Source organism: Danio aesculapii, chromosome 1 (genome assembly GCF_903798145.1).
Source record: "Danio aesculapii chromosome 1, fDanAes4.1, whole genome shotgun sequence".
In the NCBI taxonomy this organism is placed as follows: domain Eukaryota; kingdom Metazoa; phylum Chordata; class Actinopteri; order Cypriniformes; family Danionidae; genus Danio; species Danio aesculapii.
This window is the reverse complement of record NC_079435.1, coordinates 5,556,722-5,578,712: the sequence shown is the minus strand read 5'-3', so window position 1 is coordinate 5,578,712 and position 21,991 is coordinate 5,556,722. Positions and strand designations below refer to the sequence as shown.

Here is a 21,991-nt window from a genome sequence, read left to right as displayed (position 1 = left end):
TGGCTAAAAGGGAGCTAAATGAAGTGACGACCTAATTAAAGATGCTGGACTCTGCAGTTCTCATGTTGTATCAGGTAACCTCACGTTATGCTGAATCATACACATTACTCATCTTTGATTGCAGATATGATTTCAGCAAAAACAGTTACATATGGTTAATTAAATTGCAGACACTGAATGCTAAGAATGAAACGTGAACGTTAAGTTATTATGGTAAACTTGGTTTTATATTCACACATTCATTCAGTGACAACTTGTGACACTCCCTATATTGTTTACCACGGCACTTTGAATATTCGGTCTGAAATAACCTGCAAGTGTGACTTGAAAACAACATTAACACTGTTTATTTGACTGTAAACAATGTTTAATAGTCATTGGCTGCTAATATGATTTCGCTATTTAGAGTTTGCAAATAATACTTTACTGAAATTATATTATTAAGGAGAAAGTCTGAATGTGCTAATATAAAACCAACTTTACCTGTGTAAGTTCACATACCCTGCCGTACAGGTGCAGTTCGCTGTCAGAATGCTGTCGTTTTGCTTGTTGGTGATTAAGTAACCAGGCCTTGTACAGTTCCGTCTTCTTTCCTTGTCTTTGGCTAAGCAGAATCTCGTTTTTTAGCTCTACATAGTGTTGAATCTGGTCATCCTGGTGCATTATTTCTTGCACATGACCACACAGAACAACATTGGCATCCAAAGACTTGTAGATCTTTAACTTCTCTCTTGTAAAATCACTTGGAGCTTCAATGAGATTGTATATTTGGGGCTGGATGCTTGGCCATTTCGTCTTATCCAATATTCATTGGGAGGGTGCTATGCAAATAGACTTGTCAGATGAACGCCGCTCACTTTAACGCTAATTTTGCTGAATCACTGTGCTTATCACTGGGTGACGAGCTGTTATAAAAGGCTGAAAGCATTATGTAAATAATATATATATAATGTGTAATCAATATATCTTATTTCAAAGACAACAACAAACTCTGTACCGCATCAGATGTCATTCCCTCACTGTAAATGCTTTCTGCCACCATCCTGCGCGCGCATCCTCAATACTGTATATTATTCTTTAACTACAGATCAAATTACAGGATACAGCTCTATGTCCAAACACTTTATAATTGGCACAAAACAATCATATAATATAAAAATAATACAATAAAAAGTCATACGTTTCTTGACTATCTAGGAGTCATTGATGTAATCGGAGCTCTTCTATTCTCCCTGACACTGAATCATCGACTCTGACATCGACACATTTTGTCTGTGAATTGCGGAAGCAGAAGTCGCTGCACATTAGCGATATTACATCTTTTGTATGCAGTTTTATGTCTATTAAATGTTATATTTCTCGTCTTTAATCGGATTATATACTTTTGATGACTCTGTAGCAGCAGAAGACGGTGTTTTGAGGATTAAAGGTATGCCATTTTGTGTTTTTGTTTTCTTCTTGATGATGTAAATATGACAGTATTTCGGTTTTCTGCTTTTATTGTCATTCCCATTTACTCTCATAGCGAAAAATCTGATCTATTCTTCTTATTATTGTACAAACTGTCATCGTCAGATATTTATATAACGTTATAGTATTTATCAAATTAGTTTGACTTCCGATTGTTTCCTTTCCTCTTCTCTCTTGCTTTGAAGTAAATGTTAATTTGTTTTAAATAATGTAGATTTATACCTATATTTATTAAGTATTTGTAAATAACACCATATTTAAAACAAGAATCATTTGATGACATATGAAAGAGTTTATTTACGAGTCTAAACTAGATTGATTATTCAAGACAAACTTGCTTTTCTACTAAAAGGTAAGGATCTGTTAGACATTTTATTGGACTGTTCTGCTGTTAAGGTTTGTAGAAATCTTACTTATAAACACACTTACAGGTTTTTGTCAGAGAAAGTAAAACAAAATGATCATATATTAACTAAAAATCTTAAGTAATGTAAGTTATGTCTGTTTGTTTGCTTATATATATATATATATATATATATATATATATATATATATATATATATATATATATATATATATATATATATTTTTTTTTTTTTTTTTTTTACTTGTATTTTCTTTTTTCTTTCTGTTTTGCCATTAAAATAGCCTGACATGACATTAAATGGAAATATACAGTACTATTTATTAAGAATCACATTGCAGACCCAAAATACTAATTATTAATTTGAGCAATTCCATGCAAATTTCACGCTTGCCATGAAAAAAATTCAGCTTTCACCAAAATAGCTAAATGTTTTCAAACAATTGTATTTTGATTTACTTTGATTTTATATATATAATCTATGATTTTTATAATAGAATTTGTAAAGATGACTTGCTCTTTTAAATATTTTAAAAAGTAAAGATCAGAATGATCGAAACGAATAATTGCATCCAAATTAATGTTCATATATACAAACTACAAAGGCAGTGAAAGCCCAGACACCAGCTGAAATCTCTCAGTAGTTCTTCAGCAACCCTCTGCCCTTCCTCTGTGTAAATTATTATCAGCTGCTTCAGTCCAACATCTACATCATCAGATGATGAAGATGAAACCAGGGTGAACATTTCAGCAAGACAATGATCCAAAACACAGCCAAGGAAACTCTCAAATGCTTTCAGAGAAAGAAAATCAAGCTGTAGAATGGCCTAGCCAATCACCTGAGCTGAATCCAATAAAAAATACAAAATAAAGCTCGGATTTGATAGACGAGACCCACAGAATGATCAAGATTTTGACACTCTGTTGAAGTCTGGAAAAACTCACAGCGGAGCAATGCATGTGACTTCATTCCCCATATGATAGGCGTCTTTGAGCTGCAGCACCAAAAAAAGCCTTTATATAAAAGTATTAAATACGTTTGAGTATTTCAGATCTTTCTCCATCTGTCATCTCATTGCTATTACACATTCCTCATGTTTCAGATTTTATTTGTTTTGTTTCATTTTTATGTTTGTATTGTTTGGGTTTTTACCAAAATCTGGTTTAATTCCATGTCAACAGCTCCTTTACAAGTATAATTCAGAGGAAAAAACATGACGTGCTCAATACTTAGTTTCCCCACTGTATATGCATGATTATATTGTATAATATATATCAATCTGAAATGGTATCCATCATGTGGTCTGATCTCCCAGCATGCAGTGCTCCGCCTCCTCTCCTCAGGAGCCTCCGCAGGCGAGCGCTGAGCGGCCTGAGCTGACCCAGCTGCCCACTAAAGACCCGTCCTGCACAGACAGTGCCTCGGACCCAGGCAGCCCCAAAGCTCTGACCTTTGACCTGCTGAACATGGTGATCTCCTTCAAGCGGATGCTGATCTTCCTGGAGCCCATCATAGACACACTGGAGGTGCTGCGCTACCTGCTGGGGTGAGAAATCACTCACTGATTGTAGCGGCATTTTTTCTTTAAGCCGATATCGCGGTAAGGGTAAACAATGACGCGTGAGTCCGCTGTGAATCCTTTTCTCATCTTTATTTTATCACATCTTGTGTCATCAAATCAGTGAAATACCTTCATTGCTCCTCAGTACCACCCGTCACCACAAACAAACTCACAGTCTGAAAATTGTTTCCTCTTCCCTTACTACTCCACCTACTACCTGGCTTCCTTAAATCCCAATTTCGACAGAATAAAAGTCTTCATTCACAAAATCACAACAATAAAGCAAATACTTAGACATGAATAATATACGAATACAAAATATTCAAACCTGAATACAATAATTATCAAATGTAAACTTAATAATAATAATAACAATAATCATATCATCCAATCAACCCATTTAGTCCAAACATAATGATAAAAGAAATGGCTCCAACACTGATTATATGGAGTCTACAAGCATGAAGGCTCTTAAGCAAAAAAATCCAGCTTAGTTGTAAGGTTAGGGAACACTTTTTGTACGTCCCAAATCGCATACTTGCTTACATTTCTTTGCCATTTTATAGTATAAGTAGTGGATGATGCACTCTTTTAAGCATTAAAATGAAGTGTTGGACACTTCACACACTCAACGGCCGCTGTTTTGCTCACCTAGCGGAAGGGGCGGAGCCATCGGGCACAGATATTTGATTATTTATTTTGGATTGTCAAAGCAAAATTCTTCCACGAGTGATTATGCCACGTCCCGATGGTGAGTGCGGTTATACTCATGGAGCTCTATTTTACAGAACTAGGCGCAACGTCTAAAGCACAAAAGCATTAAGGGAGTGTCCGAATCCACTTTTCCTATTTTAAGGATGGAAAAATACGCTCTGCGTTGCAGCACATGGTATAACAGGGTTGAGCTTATTCTCTTAATGAGTTATAGGTGTGTTTTAAGAATAAACCAATCAGAGTCTCATCTCCTATTTCATTTAAGAGTCCATTGTGTCACACCATGGTGCATTTGCTATTTACATGGTAGACTTTGTAAGTGGAAAAACTGAACGTTTCATTAGCGAGAAAACAGTTAAACAGCATCTACAGCGGGAGAATGAGCCTCCTCCAATCTGCCTTTACTTTCACTTTTACTTTCTCTCTTTCGTGGATAAGGAAACAGTGTTGTAGGCTATGCACAGACATCCATTAGCCTTCATAATTAATTTAGTTTAAGTGCAAAGATTTGTTTTAAAACTATTTCTAAATTCAGTTTAATTTCCAGCAAACGAATAAATGAACCATAATAACGAAGTGTGCTCAAAAAACTCCAAACTCAGTTATATTCAAACACACATGCAATGCTCCGTATGGTCCAAAACTTGACAGGTGGACAAATCTAAGCTTGTTTTTTTTAATAAAACAAATATAAATGTGCAGATAATATAAAATAATAATGAAAATAAAACCATTATACAAAAGCAAGTTGTCGTGAATAAACTGAAAAAGTCCCCAGAGATGAAGGCATAGAGGCAGTGGTTTCTATATGTTGAAAATAATCATTTTTGTAATATTTTAATCCTTTAATTCTTTTTCATTTGTAAAGATATTTGTGTATTGCTGTACATCCTGCATGTTTTAAGCAATGTGTAAGTGAGGCGCACAACTGATGCGCTCTGCACTGGACATTAGACCTGCTCACAGCTGGTCTATTGCACAGTGTATTTTAGTCCCTCTAAATAGCAACGCACCAAAACTGCACCTTAACACACCTCTTTTCTAGACCGACACACCCATGAGATCACAAAGTGGCGCAAATGGATTTGGTATGTAAACAATGTGGCGGAAAACAGGAAAATTAAGGTTGCATTGGTCTGAATATAGCAACACCTTTGGAAAAACGCGTCTTGCACCTTATTGCGTCCGGGTGTATGATAGGACCCATGGCAGGTATTATTTGGTAGTTTGGTCATTTATTTCACTGATTTGTCAACCGTCAAACGTCATCTGGGAAACGCGTTGAATTTGTGGTTAGTAAAAAAATGTTAGTGTTCCATTTGGGATGACGCTACATACATAAACTATGCTGTTGAGTGTGTAAGTGCGTAAGTATGCATCCATTATCCGCCTCTCTTTGTGTTTTAGATGGAAGATGCCGCTGTTTTCCCTGCTCAGCTGCGTTCTGCTCAACATCCTCTTCCTCACTCTGACTGAAGGTGAGACTTCTATACATTGGCAGAGATGTGTATGTATATGTGTATAACACTCAAATCATCATCTAATGGAATAAGACAGCTCAATTTTTTTTAATTGTAGAAAAAACACTTGAAATTTAACATGAAAATACATTTTTTTTTTACATTTGAACTCTTCCCCCATCCCTCCCAAAGCATCCAGATTCAGTTGAACTGGTAAATGTATTGTTATACATGGGCTAAGCCAAAGAAAAACAGATACTGTATTTCACATACAAATATACACATATCAATCAATTAACCAGTAGTGTGAGAGGTATTTGCTTGTGCCATTGTATGGTTATGTTCCAAACATTGTATAAACAGATCCCAAATTTTATGGTACTCCTTTAATTTGCCCTTTATACTGTAGGTGATTCTTTCTAGTGCAATGTGATGTGTCAAATCTTTCTGATTCACACATTTCTAAAGCCTCTGTATGCAACCTTAGAAATTATGAATGTCAATATTTATTTTACTGGCTCACATTGTTATTCTTAACGTAAATAGTTAAACTGTGCTAATTAATCCACTGGAAACAAGTTATTTGCTTTTGGTAATCGGGTGGCACAGTGGTTCAGTGATTAGAACTGTCATCTCACAGCAAGAAGCTTGCTGGTTGGTCAGTTGGCATTTCTGAGTGGAGTTTGCATGTTCTCCCCGTTAATTTTCTCCCGCTGCATAAAACATATGCCAGAATAGTTGGTGGTTCATTCTGCTGTGGCAACCCCTGATAAATAAGGGACTAAGCCGAAGGTAAATGAATGAATAATCTTATAGCATAATGTCTGACCATTTGCTTCTGCATTCAGAGTGGCGGTCCTTTGGTTGACATCAACTTGCTTCCATAGCAACTGCATATTAAAATCCTTAACAACGATCTTCTTACCGTTAGTTTGCTATGATGCCTTAAGGAAAGCCCGCCTCCTACGCAACATTCAGTTTCAGTAGGAAGTACATCAACATAATGAAGAAAGAAAGTCTCCGCCACTTTTGGGTTACGCAGATATTTGAATTATATTATTCATTATATGTTGGCCTTCAACAGTCTTCACTGCCACGGCTGCAGTTGGCAGTGGCGCTGCTCGGTTGTGACCCAAATGATCTCATGCTGCTGTCTTGTTTGTTTCTTCGGTTTTGTTTTTTAAATTTGTTTTAAATTGTTATTATTTATATTTTTAACGCAGGTATTTGGATTAACGTGCACGATGATATTCTTACTAAGAAACCTGGTGCTGATGTTAGCTATGTGGCTGATTTTAATTATGTCACCTTTTCAGGTTATTAATCTTTAGTGTGTATTATTGTTGTTAATATTAAACTATGATTGTTATTTTTATTTTTAAAAATGTGTTAAAATGGTTTTGTTCGGACTTTGGGTCTTTGCAAAGCCAAAGATAAATGTGGTTTATGAATAAATTTGACTTAATAATATCAGTTTACCTACTAATATCAGAATGGTGTTAGAAATAAAGCCGTTTTTTACACTGCACACGACATTTGGACACGACTGTTGGAATACGCCCTCTTGTGGCAGTCGCACAGATTTTTCAGTGTTGTCGTGCACCATGAGAGAGAAGCTGATTCTCGCAGTGTCCGAAATAAATGAGTGAAAGAGCCTTTATTCTCCGTGCATTCACCATGGTTGATTTAATGAATACTAGAAATTCAAAGACCGCCAAACATATTTAGAGGGAATATGGAGACAACATAAAAAAAATCATTTTTAAATACTCATTTATGAATAGAAATGTTTTTTTTAATACAGACTTTTTTCCTTATTTAAAAAATAACGAAAAAACTTGTTTCTCATCTCGCGCACATGGACCTGCTTGGACAACACTGAAATACATCTCATCCGGTCAGCCGATAGCATACGGTCTAGTCGCAGGAGATCAAATATTTCAACGTATCCACAGCTCAATTCGGATCCATATTGACCAGAACTCTACGCAGCTCCCAGACTACTCTCCATTGGAATGACTTCCGGTCTGTCGCTTGTCGTGTGCAGTGAAAAGGAGGCTTAATAAGAGTGTGTCTCTCTATCCTCAGGATCGTGGTTCTCTCTGCTCCTGCTGGCCGTCTCTGCTCCGGCTGTGCTGGGTTTCCTTGGTGACCGTTGTCAGGGTGCGAGCAGCGAGATGGCGCTGCAGAAGAAGAAACACTATGCAGTGCAGCGGCGAGACCTGCAGACGGTCCACATGAGCAAACAGGAGGCCATGCTGGAGGTCAAGGGCATGTGAGTTATGTGGATCTTTTCGAGAAAAAAAAAGAAACTCTTAATTTGCGTTTCCCTCTAAAGTTATTAGAGCTGGCTACTGTAGAATTGGTATCCTAGCAACCAACAGTAAACAATACAAGCATAATAGAGACAGCTAATTGGTCACATGGTGTAATGTTTGCTACGTCTGTGTTTATTCTGCAAATGCGTTTCCATCTACAATTATTAGCATGAACCCTTTTTTCACTCAAAACCGCCTCAAGTTAGCATACAAACTTAATTTTGTGATTTAATTTTTAATCGAAATTTGGTATTTCATCAGTTGTTTCTCATGGAATACTTTAAAATGCGCATTAAAGGGATAGTAACCACAACATTTTAATTCTGTTATCATTTACACTCCCTTAACTCACTTCAAACCTTTGAGTTTCTTTCATCTGTTGGTCTCTAAAGCTGAACACCTTTAACCATTTGCATCCATAATATCCATCCGGTTTCCAGCTTTCTTCAAAATAACTTCTTTTGTGAATAAAAACAAATATAAACAAATAAAAAACAGAATAAAAGGTGTGAGTAAACAGTAAATACATTTTCATTTTGGGGTGAACTATCCCTTTAACAGAGGGAGATGGAAACCCAGCTAGTCTAATTGAGCACACTGAGACTGAGAGGTAACGGGTTTGTGTTTTGCAGGCTGAAGCAGATAGATGACCTTTTGACCCAAGCGTGTGTGTATGCAGAGTCTGTGTATAAGGTTTTATACTGGGAGAGCCACGCAGTGTCCTCCATGTGAGTATCACACACATAGACGCATACATACACATATTAATTGGATTTTCCTTTATGATAATTCACCTGGGTCAAGACAATTATTTCAAAACTGTTTAAAGATACTGTCGCATCTATTATGGTTTTACATTAGAAGTTATATTTATAAAATTGATCATAATTATGAAACAGCTTTGGTATCTTGGCTGAGAGTATGGTTTATAGAGTGCATTTTTTGGCATAATAGTTATAAGGAATAATTGATTATGCACACACAATATGCATTATTTTATAACAATTCAATGGCCCACTGGAAATGATTCCACTCACTTTATGGTTCTCACACCTGCAGCCACAGTTCATGTATTGTTTTTCAGACATTGCTGAGGGTTTTGTCCTCAAAGTTCTTCTATGTGTAGGTTTAGTTTCTTCCACATCTCATCCAAAGCTGTCAGTTGTGTTTTGATGTTGTTACGCATTATTTGTTGATTAGGAGCTTTCATTTGTTTAAGTTCTGTTGATGCTGTTGATCATCTGAAATAGCTGTTGCCTCGAACTCTTTTTGATTGTAAGCTAATTTTTGCTTTCAATACTACTTTGTTATCCACTCTTTATTCTGTTAATTTGGGATTGGGTTAGTAGGGAGGGGGTGCCATTTTTCTTTTTGTAACCATTTTCTCCTGTTTAAGTTAGTAAGGGAGTGAGAGTATTTTTGATGTATTTTTCTTTTCTTTTCTTTGATAGATTATTCAGTTTTTCCCTTTCTCTCAGTTAGAGAACATTTGTTTGTTGTTTTGGCTTGAACCCCCTCTTGAAGCCTTTTTCTTTTGGAGCCTTCCCTTAATCCTTTAATAAATATTGTTCATCTTTATTCAAGTTGCATTTTCTTTGTTGTTTAGTCCTTTGAGAAGTTGCTCATGTGACCTCATTGCTGACACACACACACAAAACTCCACTAATATTCTGTTGCGTTCCTGTGTCCCCCTAGACAGAGTTGAGGGGAACGTAACAATGTGATTTCTGACTGTTGTAGCTGTGAAATGACTCAAATCATTCAGCGTAGTAATATGGAGCTGTAATGTCTTCAAAATCTGCCGGAACTACTTTAGCTGTGGTTTTATCTCAAATTAACAGCACATCTTAGAATGCTCCTCAGCCAATCAGAATCAAGCATTCAACAGCCCAATAGTATAGAAGAGTTGTAATACTTAATTTTAACACTAACTGATGGACGCTGACGGATGATCTTCAGTTTACAAAAGTTTCTCATTTAGTTGTATTATGTACACATTGTTATTTTGTCATATTGTCTGTTTTTGTGGAATGTGAGATGTCTAATAAAGGATTGTGTGTGTGTGTGTGTAGGTTTTACGGTTTTCTCCTGACAGCAGTGTGTCTGCTGTATACGGCTCCAGTGGGTGTGAGTCTTTCAGTAATAAACAGCGCCCTCTTTCTGTGGAACAGAGATTTCTGCAGAGGTCAGTAAAGGCAATGCCTCGGCCTCAGATGCCACATGCATACAGTGCATGCATACAAAACTGCTCACTTTACATGTTTGTTAGAGGATCTGTTGCTGATTGAGTTGGTCTCTGTACCATAAGTGATATGTATGTAGTGATATATTCATGCACCTCTTTAATGAGAAGGGAGTTCGTTTATAATGAAGCAAACAATATTTGGACATGCTAAAAAAGGGTTAGCAAGCAGGAATATGGATCATGTAACAAGGACAATGTTGATACTGAGTTTATAAGGCATGCCCTCTCCTTCTGAATGTTTATAATCAGGAATGAAAGAGATGCCAAAAAACAGATTTGAGGCACTCAGAATCATTGGAACAAAATCAAGACATTGTTTATATCTACATCTCTTCATATGAAAACTTTACACACATTAAATACTCACTCATTATTGCTAACAATGGAAATCTTACTATATATGCATATTTTACACACAACTGTTTTGACCTTGTGTGCCTCTTTTTATGGGATGTAAAATAAGTCTGGTGTCCCTAGAGTGTGTGTGAAGTTTCAGCTCAAAATACCACACAGATAATGTTTAATTACTCTCTGAAACTGACCCTTTTAGGCTTTGATCCTAATTGTGCTGTTTTGGTGACTGTCGCTTTAAATTAAAATGAGATTGAGCTCTTTTCAAAAAAGGGCGGAGCTACAAATGCCTGTGTGTCAGCATAGTGGCAGATTCAAAAACAAGATGAACATCTTATGCTAATGAGGGAGAGATGGTCAGTAATGGGTGGGGCTTTCACCTCTGATGACCGTACAAAGAGAGAATGTCAATCAAGTGTTTCTGTTTTTATGATGTGTGATTATGAAAATTGAATTAATACATTTTACTGGTTATATTGACGCCCTGCTGTAACACAACTGTGTTAAAACCCCTTATAAAAGTGATCTTTGCACAAAAGGTGCCCTTTAATACACACAAGATTTTGATTCTGATTGAGTGTGTGTCTGTAGTTCTGTTGAAGCTGAAGGAGTTTGTTCACCCGACTCGTGTGGAGCCTGTGGAGGAAACTGAACTGTGTGACTCAGATCAGGCCAATCTGCTGGAGCGCACGCCCACCCCGACCAGTGTGGAGGTGAGAGACCATTAAATAAGAATAATGTATACAAAGATATCTATCTTGTCTGGATTTCCAGTCTGAACATTCTGTGTATGTTGTTGGTCAGGATTTGTCTCCTGGCAATATTGAGGAGGCAGAGGAGGCGGAGCCTGACGATGAGTTCAAAGACGCCATAGAGGTCAGAAAAACTGTTATAGATTATATCTGTGGTTTTGTTCATTGAAAGACAGATCTATCCACCTTTTGTTCCATCTACCTACATGTTCATTCTGTCTATCTATACATCCACCCATCTGTTTTTTATCCTTCTATCTACACTTTTATCTATCTATCTATCTATCTATCTATCTATCTATCTATCTATCTATCTATCTATCTATCTATCTATCTGTCTGTCTGTCTGTCTGTCTATCTGTCCGTCCGTCCGTCCATCCGTCCTTTCTATCTATCCATCCGTCCGTCCGTTGACCATCCGTCCGTCCGTCCGTCCGTCTGTCTGTCTATCTATCCATCCATCCGTCCGTCTATCCATCCATCCATCTGTCCATCCATCCGTCCTTTCTGTCCATCTATCTATCCATCTGTCTATGCGTCCGTCCATCGATCTACCTATTTGTAGTTTACGCGTATTGGTATTGAACCGTTCGGTATGAGACTTTCGGTTCGGTTCAAATTATCTGAAAAGATAAGAGAACAAGTACATAAAAAGCCTGCAATGCTTGCCCCGCCTTCAAGCTCTTCTTATTGGCCCACTGCGTTAGAACAGAACGCAAATGGATTGGTTAATATCAGCTGTCAATCACTTAGTTCTGATGACAGGGAGCTACAGTCGCGAAAATGTAAAGGTCTGGATACGAGAGAATGAAAACAACACTGACAGATTTAGTAACTAATGGCAGATCTGATCAGTGATCATGTGCTGAATGTCAATTCAGCATTTACACTTTTTGAAGAGTGGATAAAAGACTTCCAGACTTGCCAGATAATTCCTGCTTTCAGATCCACTTAAATGGCAGGTGACAGTCAAATCAAACAGATCTGTGCTGTCTGAAGAAAAGGTGGACTCTCATCTTTCTAAAAATAAAAAAAAAATACTTAAAAATTGATTGAAACTGAGTTCCATATAAAAACTAAATTGTTCTTTTCTTTTTATTTTGTTTAACTACTACAATATTACATTTATTTTTTTTATAGGAAGCTTTTTGATTTTGAGTATAAAGAAGGATTTGTTTTATTTGCTGCTAAGCAGAAACCCCAGTAGTATAGCTCTACCACAGTTTAAAGTAAAAGAAAACAAAAAAAAAAAACAAGATCAAACTTTTATGATGTTAGTTTTAATACATTTTAAAAAAAATTTAATCAGAGAAATCCTCTTTTTTTCTTTTTTTGCTGTAACGAAAACATACCGAACCGTGACACCACTATGTCGCATCGAACCTTGATTTTTGTGAACCGTTACATCCCTACTATCTATTTGTTCTTAAATAAGTTGACTGTTGAAATTCAAAATTTTTAACCCAACTGGTTGAGTTATAAAATAAATGACCCAATAAAGGTTAAAAATAACCCAACATAGCACCAAGTATTTAACCCAACTGGTTGAGTTATTAATAAATAACCCAATAAAGGTTAAAAATAACCCAACAAAACACCAAATATTTTTAACTCAAAAACTGTCTAATCTATCTGTTTATCTGTCTGTTCTTTATATATCTGTCTGTCTGTTTATCTATCTATCTATCTGTCTTTTATCTATCTATCTATCTCTGTTTATCTATCTATCTGTTCTTTATCTATCTGTCTCATCTATCTCTGTTTATCTGTTCTTTATCTATCTCTCTTTTTCTATCTGTTCTTTATCTATCTCTGTCTATCTAACTCTCAGTTTATCTATCTATCTGTTCTTTATCTATCTCTCTTTTTCTATCTGTTCTTTATCTATCTCTGTCTATCTAACTCTCAGTTTATCTATCTATCTGTTCTTTATCTAACTCTTTATCCATCCATCCATCCATCCGTCTGTCCATTCATCCATCTTTCGATCCATCTGTCTGTCTACATTTCTCTCTATTTATCCATCAGTTTGTCTGTCTGTCGTCTGTTTTCTTGTTCTGACATGATCTCTCATTTCTGCCGTCTGCTTGCTCAAGGAGTCTCAGCTTGTGTTGCCGGTAAGTAGCTCCCTCTAGTGGTGTAGTGAAGAGTTGTAGCAGTAACACCAGACCAAGCTCAGTCTCCAAATATAGTGAATGTGTGTTCATATCTTATAAATCTGATTTAGTTGTGTAATATGTATATATGTGTACATCTCCGACCTCTGCTATGCTCTCCAAGGAAACTCCTCTGTCTTTAGTGGTGAGTAACAGAGTAACTGAGAGCATTTAATATGTATATTTTTTATATTTTTACTCTAAAAGTAAAGAAATGTGAAATTAAATGTGGTTTATGTGTGTGTGTGTGTGTGTGTGTGTGTGCATGTTTTTGCATCAGTCTAAATGTTCTGGATGCATGTGCACTGATATTAGTGTATGCTTTATTAGTTTTTTTAGCATGATGCATCTCACAAAACAACTTAAGAAATGACTTGTACTTCACCCAAACATTACAGGCCTATAATTGTAACTGCATTTGAACCATTCATATTTTGAAATATTTCAAATATACCTTTTTATATATATGATAATTTATTAAATGTTTATTATGCACTGAAATGTGACTCAGAAATGTGTTTTCTGCGAGATTCACCTGTTTGTTTTGTCAAATGAAATTCAGACATAAACTCTAATTTTGACCATGAATTAAATTTCCAGGCGTTAGACACATCCAAAACTAACAGTTATTATATGTAAGTACATTATATGAATTTGTCTTATTACAAGCGGCATGACTGTAAAACTGTGCGGCCATGTTTTGAATGTAGGTGTGGCCTGTAGCGTATTTGCTACCAAAGGTTCTGAAGAGATGGAGAGCCCGTAAGGTGCCGCACACACCTGTCAATCATGATCTCTAGGTGTTCTAACCACGCCCCCTTATTATCTTCGGTGGCTTCCATTAACACTGATGTCACAGGAAATGGTTACACCTGGCTGCAAAAAAGACTGTTCTTACTTAGATATTGTCTTGTTTCTAATTAAAAGATCTGAATTTCTTTAGATTTTCTAGACAAGCAAATAATATTGTCTTGTTTTACAAAAAAATAATAAGCTAAAATAAAGGGCTCTATTTTAACAATCTTGGCGCAAAGTCCAAAGCGCAGGGTGGAAACGCATTAAGGGCATGTCAAAATCTAATTTTGCTATTTTAAGGATGGAAAAATCCCCTTTGCGCCGTGGCGCATGGTCAAACAGGGTTGAGCTTATCCTCTTAAAGAGTTTTGGGTGTGTTTTGAGAATAAACCAATCAATGTCTTATCTCCCATTCCCTTTAAGAGCCAGTTGCGCCGCGCCATAGCGCATTTGCTATTTACATGGCGGACTTTGTAAGTGGAAAAACTAAACTCTTCACTAGAGAGAAAACCGTTAAACAGAGCATCTACAGCGCGAGAATGAGAGATCCTCCTCATTATTTACTTTAACTTTCGCTCTCGTAGATAGGGAAACGTGTTGTACGCTCAGACATCAATTAGCCTATACATAATAATTTTGTTGGTTAAGCGCAAAGATTTGTGTAAAAACTATTTCTAAATTCAGTTTAATCTCCAGCAAATGAATACATGAACAATAATAACGAAGTGTGCTCAAAAAACTGAATTATACTCAAATACACATGTTATGCCCTATGTTGTCTAAAACCTGACCGGTGGACAAATCTAAGCTTGTTTTTAATAAAACAAATATAAATATGCAGATAATAAATAATACTGCTAATAATTATAACGTTATACAAAAGCAAGTTGTTATGAATAAACTGAAAAAGCCCCCCGAGATGAAGAAGGCATGAAAGTATGGTTTTTATATTCATGTAGGCTAAAAAATAATATTTTTTTGTAATATTTGAATCCTTTAATTCTTTTTCATATGTAAAGACATTTGCGTATTGCTGTACATCCTGTGTGTATTAAGCAATGTGTAAGCGAGGCGCACAACTAATGTGCTCTGCGCTGGACTATAGACTAGCTTTGATTTGGTCTATTGTGCAGTCTATTTTAGTTCCTCAAAATAGCAACGCGCCAGCAATGCGCCTCAACACGCCTCCTTTCTTAGATCAGAATGCCTATGGGCGCACATATGAGCGCAAATGCATTTGCTATTTAAACAGCGTGGCGCAAAACGTCAAAACGACTCTTGTGCGGAGCTGAAACTAGCAAACAACAATTGTGCCGCATTGCGCCAGGTGTATGATAGGGCCCAAAGTGAGTTTTTTCTTAAAACAAGCAAAATAATCTGCAAATGGAGTAAGACAAGTGATCTTGTTATTCATTTTGATATAAGTTTATTTTGCAGTTTATTTAGCTTGTTTTAAAGATAAACTCACTTTATTTTATAATTATAATTTTATTTTTTTAGAGGTTTTCACCTTTATTGATAGGACAGTGGAGATTTACAGACAGGAAAGTGTGGGGAGCAGAGATGAGGAAGGATCGGCAAAGGACCTTGAGTCAGGAATCAAACTCTGGTCGCCGCGAGCACCTGGGTGCTATGTGTCAACGCACTAACCACTAGGCTATTGGCGCCGACAAACTCACTTTATTTTGACATTATTTCTTAAAACAAGACATAATTATTGCTTGTCTAGAAAGTGCTTCTCGTTTTAAGAATTTTTAGATATTTGGACTAGAAACAAGATAAAAATTCAAGTAAGAAAAGCATTTTTGGCAGTATTCCTTTAGGTCAAAGGTTACTGTATCGTCAACAATGGGTTGTGAATGTTTTACTAACAAACACAAAGAGTCCGGCTCCTTTAATGTCTGTTCAGGATTTACTCTGAAAACTTCTTGAAACCATGTGTCTGTTTTGGAGTCTAGCTGAAATGTGGCCTTCCTTCACTAGAGTCTGTATTTGGAGGGCCTGTGGGGTTTTTAAAGTGGTGTTTTTAATGCTGTATGGTACAGAAATCTGAGCTCTCCCGCCGGTCATCGGATGACTGCAGGAAATGAAGCTCAGCAGCAACAAACATGGGCTCAGATTCACTGAAGTCGTCACACGTGCTGCTACAGGCGGCTGTTTCTAATGACTTCAGTAAATCTGATCTGGAAACCGACAGGCCTCCACATACAGAACTCAACTAACACTGAGAGAGAAAACCTTCACACGTACTGTATGATCTGTGGAAAGTACACTTATTTAAGTATAAGTGTATAAAATGTAGTTTAAAACCATGTGCCATGCTCGTATGTTTTTGACAATCCAGTTTAAGTGTGTAATAAAAATATTAATCACAAATATAATTTTTGGTGGTCATGATGTCTATTAATACCTTGAATTTTCCTTCAATTGAACTATATGTCATCCTGGACCACAAAACCAGTAGTAAGTGTGATGTTTTTAGATTCCATCACATAAAAACTGAAAGAAAGAGCAGTGTATTGATGTTTGGTTTGTTAGGATTGGATTTGGATTTGGCTGAGATGCAACAATTTGGAATATGAGTTGGGCTGGGCGATTTGGCCTACAATCTAAATCTTGATTAATTGAATATTTAAACTTGATTACGATTGATGAACAATTTGTAGTTCACTGATAAGTTTTGGACAGTAAATGTGCTCACATATTGCAAGTGAGAGATTTTTGAATGAATCAGAATCAGAAAGAGCTTTATTCCCAGGTATGTTCACACATACGAGGAATTTGTTTTGGTGACAGAGCTTCTACAGTGCAACAGGATAACAGAGACAGGACAAAAAACACATAATAAATATGCTTAAAAAATAGAAGTAAGTAGTGAATGCAAATATACAAATTGACAAGTGTTTGTACGTGTTCATTACTATATACAACGTTATATGTGCTGCTGTTATGTGCAAAATGTTCAATGAAGGGTGCATTACGTGATTTTAAAATAATTGAAGGAAACACACTATCGACTATCTATTATTATTTATTGAACATCAATGTGAACAAAATTACTTATTTTTTAGGTTTTTCATATTAAAAGTAGAAAATAAGCAGAATCTCTTTAAAAATAAAATATCTCTTATATGTCCTGTAAATATTTTAAACAGTGCATTTCTTGAATCTTCTATAAACAAATAATTTAATGTAAATAATAATTGTATTGCAATAGAAAATATGCAATCTCTGGCGCAGCTTACAATAATCACCAATGTAGTGCAAGCATACAGTTTTTGAGAGGTGCACAGGTATGCGAGCTTACGAAGGCTGCGCCAGACCATACCTGTGCGTTCGATGCAGAAGTATAAATCAGCCTTAACAAAGTGGGGTCATGCGACCACACATGGTAGGGAAAGAAGTTGAAAAAATTGACCTGGAGAAATTAGATCTATTATAGGTTCTGTTATAGGTTCGATTAATCACCCAGTCCTAAATCTGAGGGTAAAAAAAATATTGAAATACTGCGAAAATCAAATGAACAAATTGAGTTCTTAGCAGTGCATACTACTAAAAAATTAAGTTTTGATATATTTACAATAAGAAATTTACTAAATATCTCAATGGAACATGAATGTTAGTTAATATTCCAATGATTTTTTTTTGACATATAATATAAATATATTATTTTAACCCAGACAATATGTTTTTGGGCATTGCCAAAAATATATCAGAGTAACGCAAGACTGGTTTAGTGCTCCAGGATCGCATATAGAAAATAAATATTATATTTCTTTGTAAATAAACCATCTTAAGTATGTTTTTTTGTAAAAGATGAACATTCAAGAGACTTAATCAGTATGAGCCAAAAATAAATACTATGGACACCTGTATATAGGGTTGTCACGATACTGGAATTTGGTACGAGTCGATACTGAAATTTTAAAAACGTTCATTTCCCGCTTACATTTAAGCACTTTTGAGCGCGTTCTTAAAATGCGCTGATTTATTTATTTGGCATGGACTTCACAATTACACTAGCCAACCAAATGCATTTGTTTGTGTTTTAGCAGACTTGCTAATTCTCAACACCAGTCCACCCCACAGGAGGTTTGACAAAATTAAAATATATTAAATACATATACACAACATTATAATTCGTTACATAAAATTACTGAAGGCAAAGGCGGCATGATCAAACAAACTAACAGTAGATTATTTGAGCAAACACTGCTGTTTTGTTTTTAACCACTTTTTAAGAACACGACTAAAATATTTACATTGCTTTCTAATTTTAGGCGAACAGGTAAATCATTCCACAATTTGGCTCCCTTAACATAGAAAACAGATTGACCAGGAAGTCTTACACTTTGCCACTAGACAGTCACCATTAGCAGTTGCTCGTGTGACTCTGTCAGAGGTTTGATGCCTACTGATTAGATCAGAAAACAGGATTGGAACATGATTATTTAAACCTTTAAAAACCATTTAAGATAATTAAATTTAATAAAACTATCAAAACTAAAAAGGTTGTTTACATAAAATATCACAATGATGCCATTGCCTTGGCTTTAAGTGTATTCTTTTAACTGTTTGTTTATATATCGAGTCATTAGGCTTCAAAGTGGTTAAAGCCATTAGGCCATTACTTTACATTGCCATTATGTGTGGGAAATGACTGGGATTGGCGTTGAAGGTCATCAGTTCACCAAACTCACCGCTGTTTACTGAGTGTAACCACAGATACAGGATCACTGGCTGTTTAAAAGCCACGATTCATCAACAGATCGCTCGTATGTCAGCTTATAGACAAACCAGCTGACAAAACACTCCAGTGTCCCTGCATCTGTGGTTACACTCAGTAAACAGCAGTGAATTCGGTGAACTGATGACCTTTACAGCCAATCACAGTCATTTCTGTTGAGCACGTGAACACAATCAACACTTTTTCAGAACGCGCTCAAATGTTTGCGGGAAATTTACATTTTTTTTTTTATTTCAGCTTTTCTGAATTCCAGTATCATGACAATCCTACTATATAGTAAGACAACTGTCACAATTACGGTCATTTTAAAGGTTGTGTGCAGGTTTTCTCATGAGAGGGTGAAGTGGAAGATCTTTTGGTCTCGAGGTGAACATGAAAGCTAACGGGTTCACATCTGTCACCTCTCATCTCTTCTAAATTTCAATATGATTCATTTATCATTGTGTTTTGATGTGTTATTTCTGGTAGGACGACGAGGACGTGTCTTCTGGAGTTCCTGAGTTTGACACGGTGTCTGATAACGGGCTGTTAAGCAGAAATGAGCCCATCCGCAGTAAAGTGTCCAAACTCACGGAAAAACTGCGCAAACGGGTTCCTACCAACGCCACTGGTCACTATAAATCTCTTCATAGTTATTTCTTTTCATCGTACTACATTACGTCTCTCTATTTAACTCTTTTTCCTCCACAGGTAACTGTTTCCAGTGCAATTCAGCATTTTCTGTTTTAAAGAAAAGGGTATTGATTCTGATCTTAGTTGCTGATCATATTTTTCTGATATTATTTTATGGTAGTGTTTCATTAGTGATCTTTTTTTATTTCCAGAGAAACTGCAGTAACTGTGGCGTAAGCTTTTGCTCTCGCTGTTGCTCCTATAAGGTGTTCAGATCCACCATGGGAGCCACAGGTATGTGAAGAGCATGTGAATTTGCCATGATCTGTTTAATTAAACATGATTTTCTACCTTGTTCTCTCTTATTTTGTAATCCTTTAGCTCCTGAAGCCCAAAGAGAGACTGTGTTTGTTTGCTCCACATGTAACACTTTCCTCAGCACAAAGTAGGATTGACCATCCTCCCGAAACTTTCCAATCTTGCAGTCCTGTATAAGAAACTAGCGGTGGAACACATGTTGGCTGCTGAAGTGATTCTTGAGGTCTCGTTCCTTCTTTGTTGAACATTTCACATGGAAGACCAAAGTCCAGCTTCTTATGTTTCCTCTTGAGTTTTTTTGTCTGTCCTATGGTTGTGGCTTCCTATTAGCTGCTTTCTCTGTGCAAGTCTAATACATGCAATTCGTTTTACTCTGATCTCGGCTTGCTAAGAGATCAGATGCTGTATTTTCATCAATGACGTCAGTTTCCAGAGTTCTTGATAGGATATCAGGTTAAAATCAAGGGCCGTGGTTATCTGTTATTACTGTATAATTGCACATTATCCTAAATAATTCAACAAAACTATGTAAAAGAGGGGTTATTTGTCAAATGCAATAGACTTTAGGGGATAGTTCAGCCAAAAGAAATATATTATTTCATATCATTTACTCAGAATCAAGTGGTTTCAAACCTTTATGGGTTTTTATTATATGTTGAATGCAAAACAAGGTATTTAGAAAAATGTTGGAAACTGTTATTGAGATGCACAGTTGGAAAAACAAATACTATGAAAATGGATTCTTACCTGTTTCCAACAATTCTCAGTATGTGGAGGGTGAGTAAATGATGACAGCATTTTCAGTTGTGTGTTAAACTATCCCTTTAAGATTTATAGCTTTATTATACTGTTTTTTTAATGCTCTTTAGTTAACGTGACATCAGTTGTTTATTAAGAAATGGTATTTATCTCTAACTGCAACAACACTTATGATTCATAAACCCTAGCTGCTTTATGCTTGAACCCATAATTGTTGAATCTATAATTTATTTGTGTATTTTTGTCTGACAAGTCCTTAATCGATACGTGTGGTTGTGGACATTCTCAGTAAACATTTATAGTAATCAGAGTAATGCTATTATATTAGCCTGTCAGCACAGAACTGTTTTCCTGGTCATATTGCTATTGAAAGAATGAGCTGTGTTCCTTTCTGTCTTTTATTTGTATATCTGTTTGTCTTTAAGCCAAGGTTGAATGTAAAACCAACACTTTATGGGTTATAAAGCTATTTCCTATCACTGCTATTTAAACATAAAGGCAGATTTATTGGGGAATACATCCTGAGTGAAACCCTTTCCGCTTTCTTCGTCAAAATCTACTGTTACATTAATAAACACTATAAATATGGATGTGTGGAATTTTTGTGAGGAATTTTCGCGCCATATTCATTTAATAACACTCTTGTCAACTGAACAACTGACTGTTTTGGCGCCTCTTGCACTGTTGCTTAACCGCCGTTTATATTTAAATATAAACAAAAGCTGCACAATCCTTCATAGTCAGGGGTGCTGCTAGAAGGGATACAGCTGGGGCCAGAGATTTATGAAAAATATTTATAATTCATATTACTGCTATTTCAAAATACTGCTATTCAAACGTAAAGGCAGATTTATTGGGGGAACATATCTTGAGCGAAACCCTGTCCGTTTTCTTCATCAAAATCTACTGTTACATTAATAAAAACTATAAATATGAATGTGTGGAATTTCTGTGAGGAATTTTCGCGCTATATTCACGTAATAACACTCTTGTCAACTGAACAATTAACTGTTTTGGCGCCTCTTGCACTTTTGGCTAACCGCCGTTTACATTTAAAAGACGCACGATCCCTCACAGTCTGTGTTGTTGCAAGAAGGGATACAGCTGCGGCCAGAAATTAATGAAAATTATTAATATTATTTATTAAAATATCTATTAATTGTATTTTATGACCGTCTACCCCAAACCTAAACCCCAAATCAAAGTAATGTAAAAACAAAACTGAGTATTATGTGCATTATTTATTAAATTACCCATTAAGTGTTATTTTATTAACGTCTACCCCTCTCCAAATCCTAAATCCAATGCTCACAGTAAAGTAAAAAAAAATTATTGCTGTACAGTATCACAAAAAATATATATGCAAAG

General features: G+C 36.0%; 1 protein-coding gene across 4 annotated transcripts; it reads left to right on the top strand.

Moving 5' to 3' along the window:
- The first annotated feature begins 1,284 nt into the window (after positions 1–1,284).
- zfyve27 (zinc finger, FYVE domain containing 27) lies at positions 1,285–21,211 on the top strand. Of its 4 annotated transcripts, XM_056456409.1 has the most exons (14): positions 1,285–1,429; positions 3,151–3,381; positions 5,518–5,588; positions 7,659–7,845; positions 8,521–8,616; positions 9,961–10,073; positions 11,076–11,197; positions 11,289–11,360; positions 13,333–13,353; positions 13,517–13,537; positions 19,403–19,544; positions 19,625–19,671; positions 19,759–19,840; positions 19,928–21,211. In XM_056456409.1, the coding sequence occupies exons 2-14, from the start codon at positions 3,152–3,154 to the stop codon at positions 19,993–19,995; spliced, it is 1,272 nt and encodes a 423-aa protein (XP_056312384.1). In that variant the 5' UTR covers positions 1,285–1,429; position 3,151; the 3' UTR covers positions 19,996–21,211. The 4 variants fall into 4 exon arrangements, with proteins under 4 accessions (XP_056312384.1, XP_056312383.1, XP_056312385.1 ...); XM_056456408.1 differs by lacking the exons at positions 13,333–13,353; positions 13,517–13,537 and adding an exon at positions 14,103–14,159; XM_056456410.1 differs by lacking the exon at positions 13,517–13,537.
- Positions 21,212–21,991: the final 780 nt, after the last annotated feature.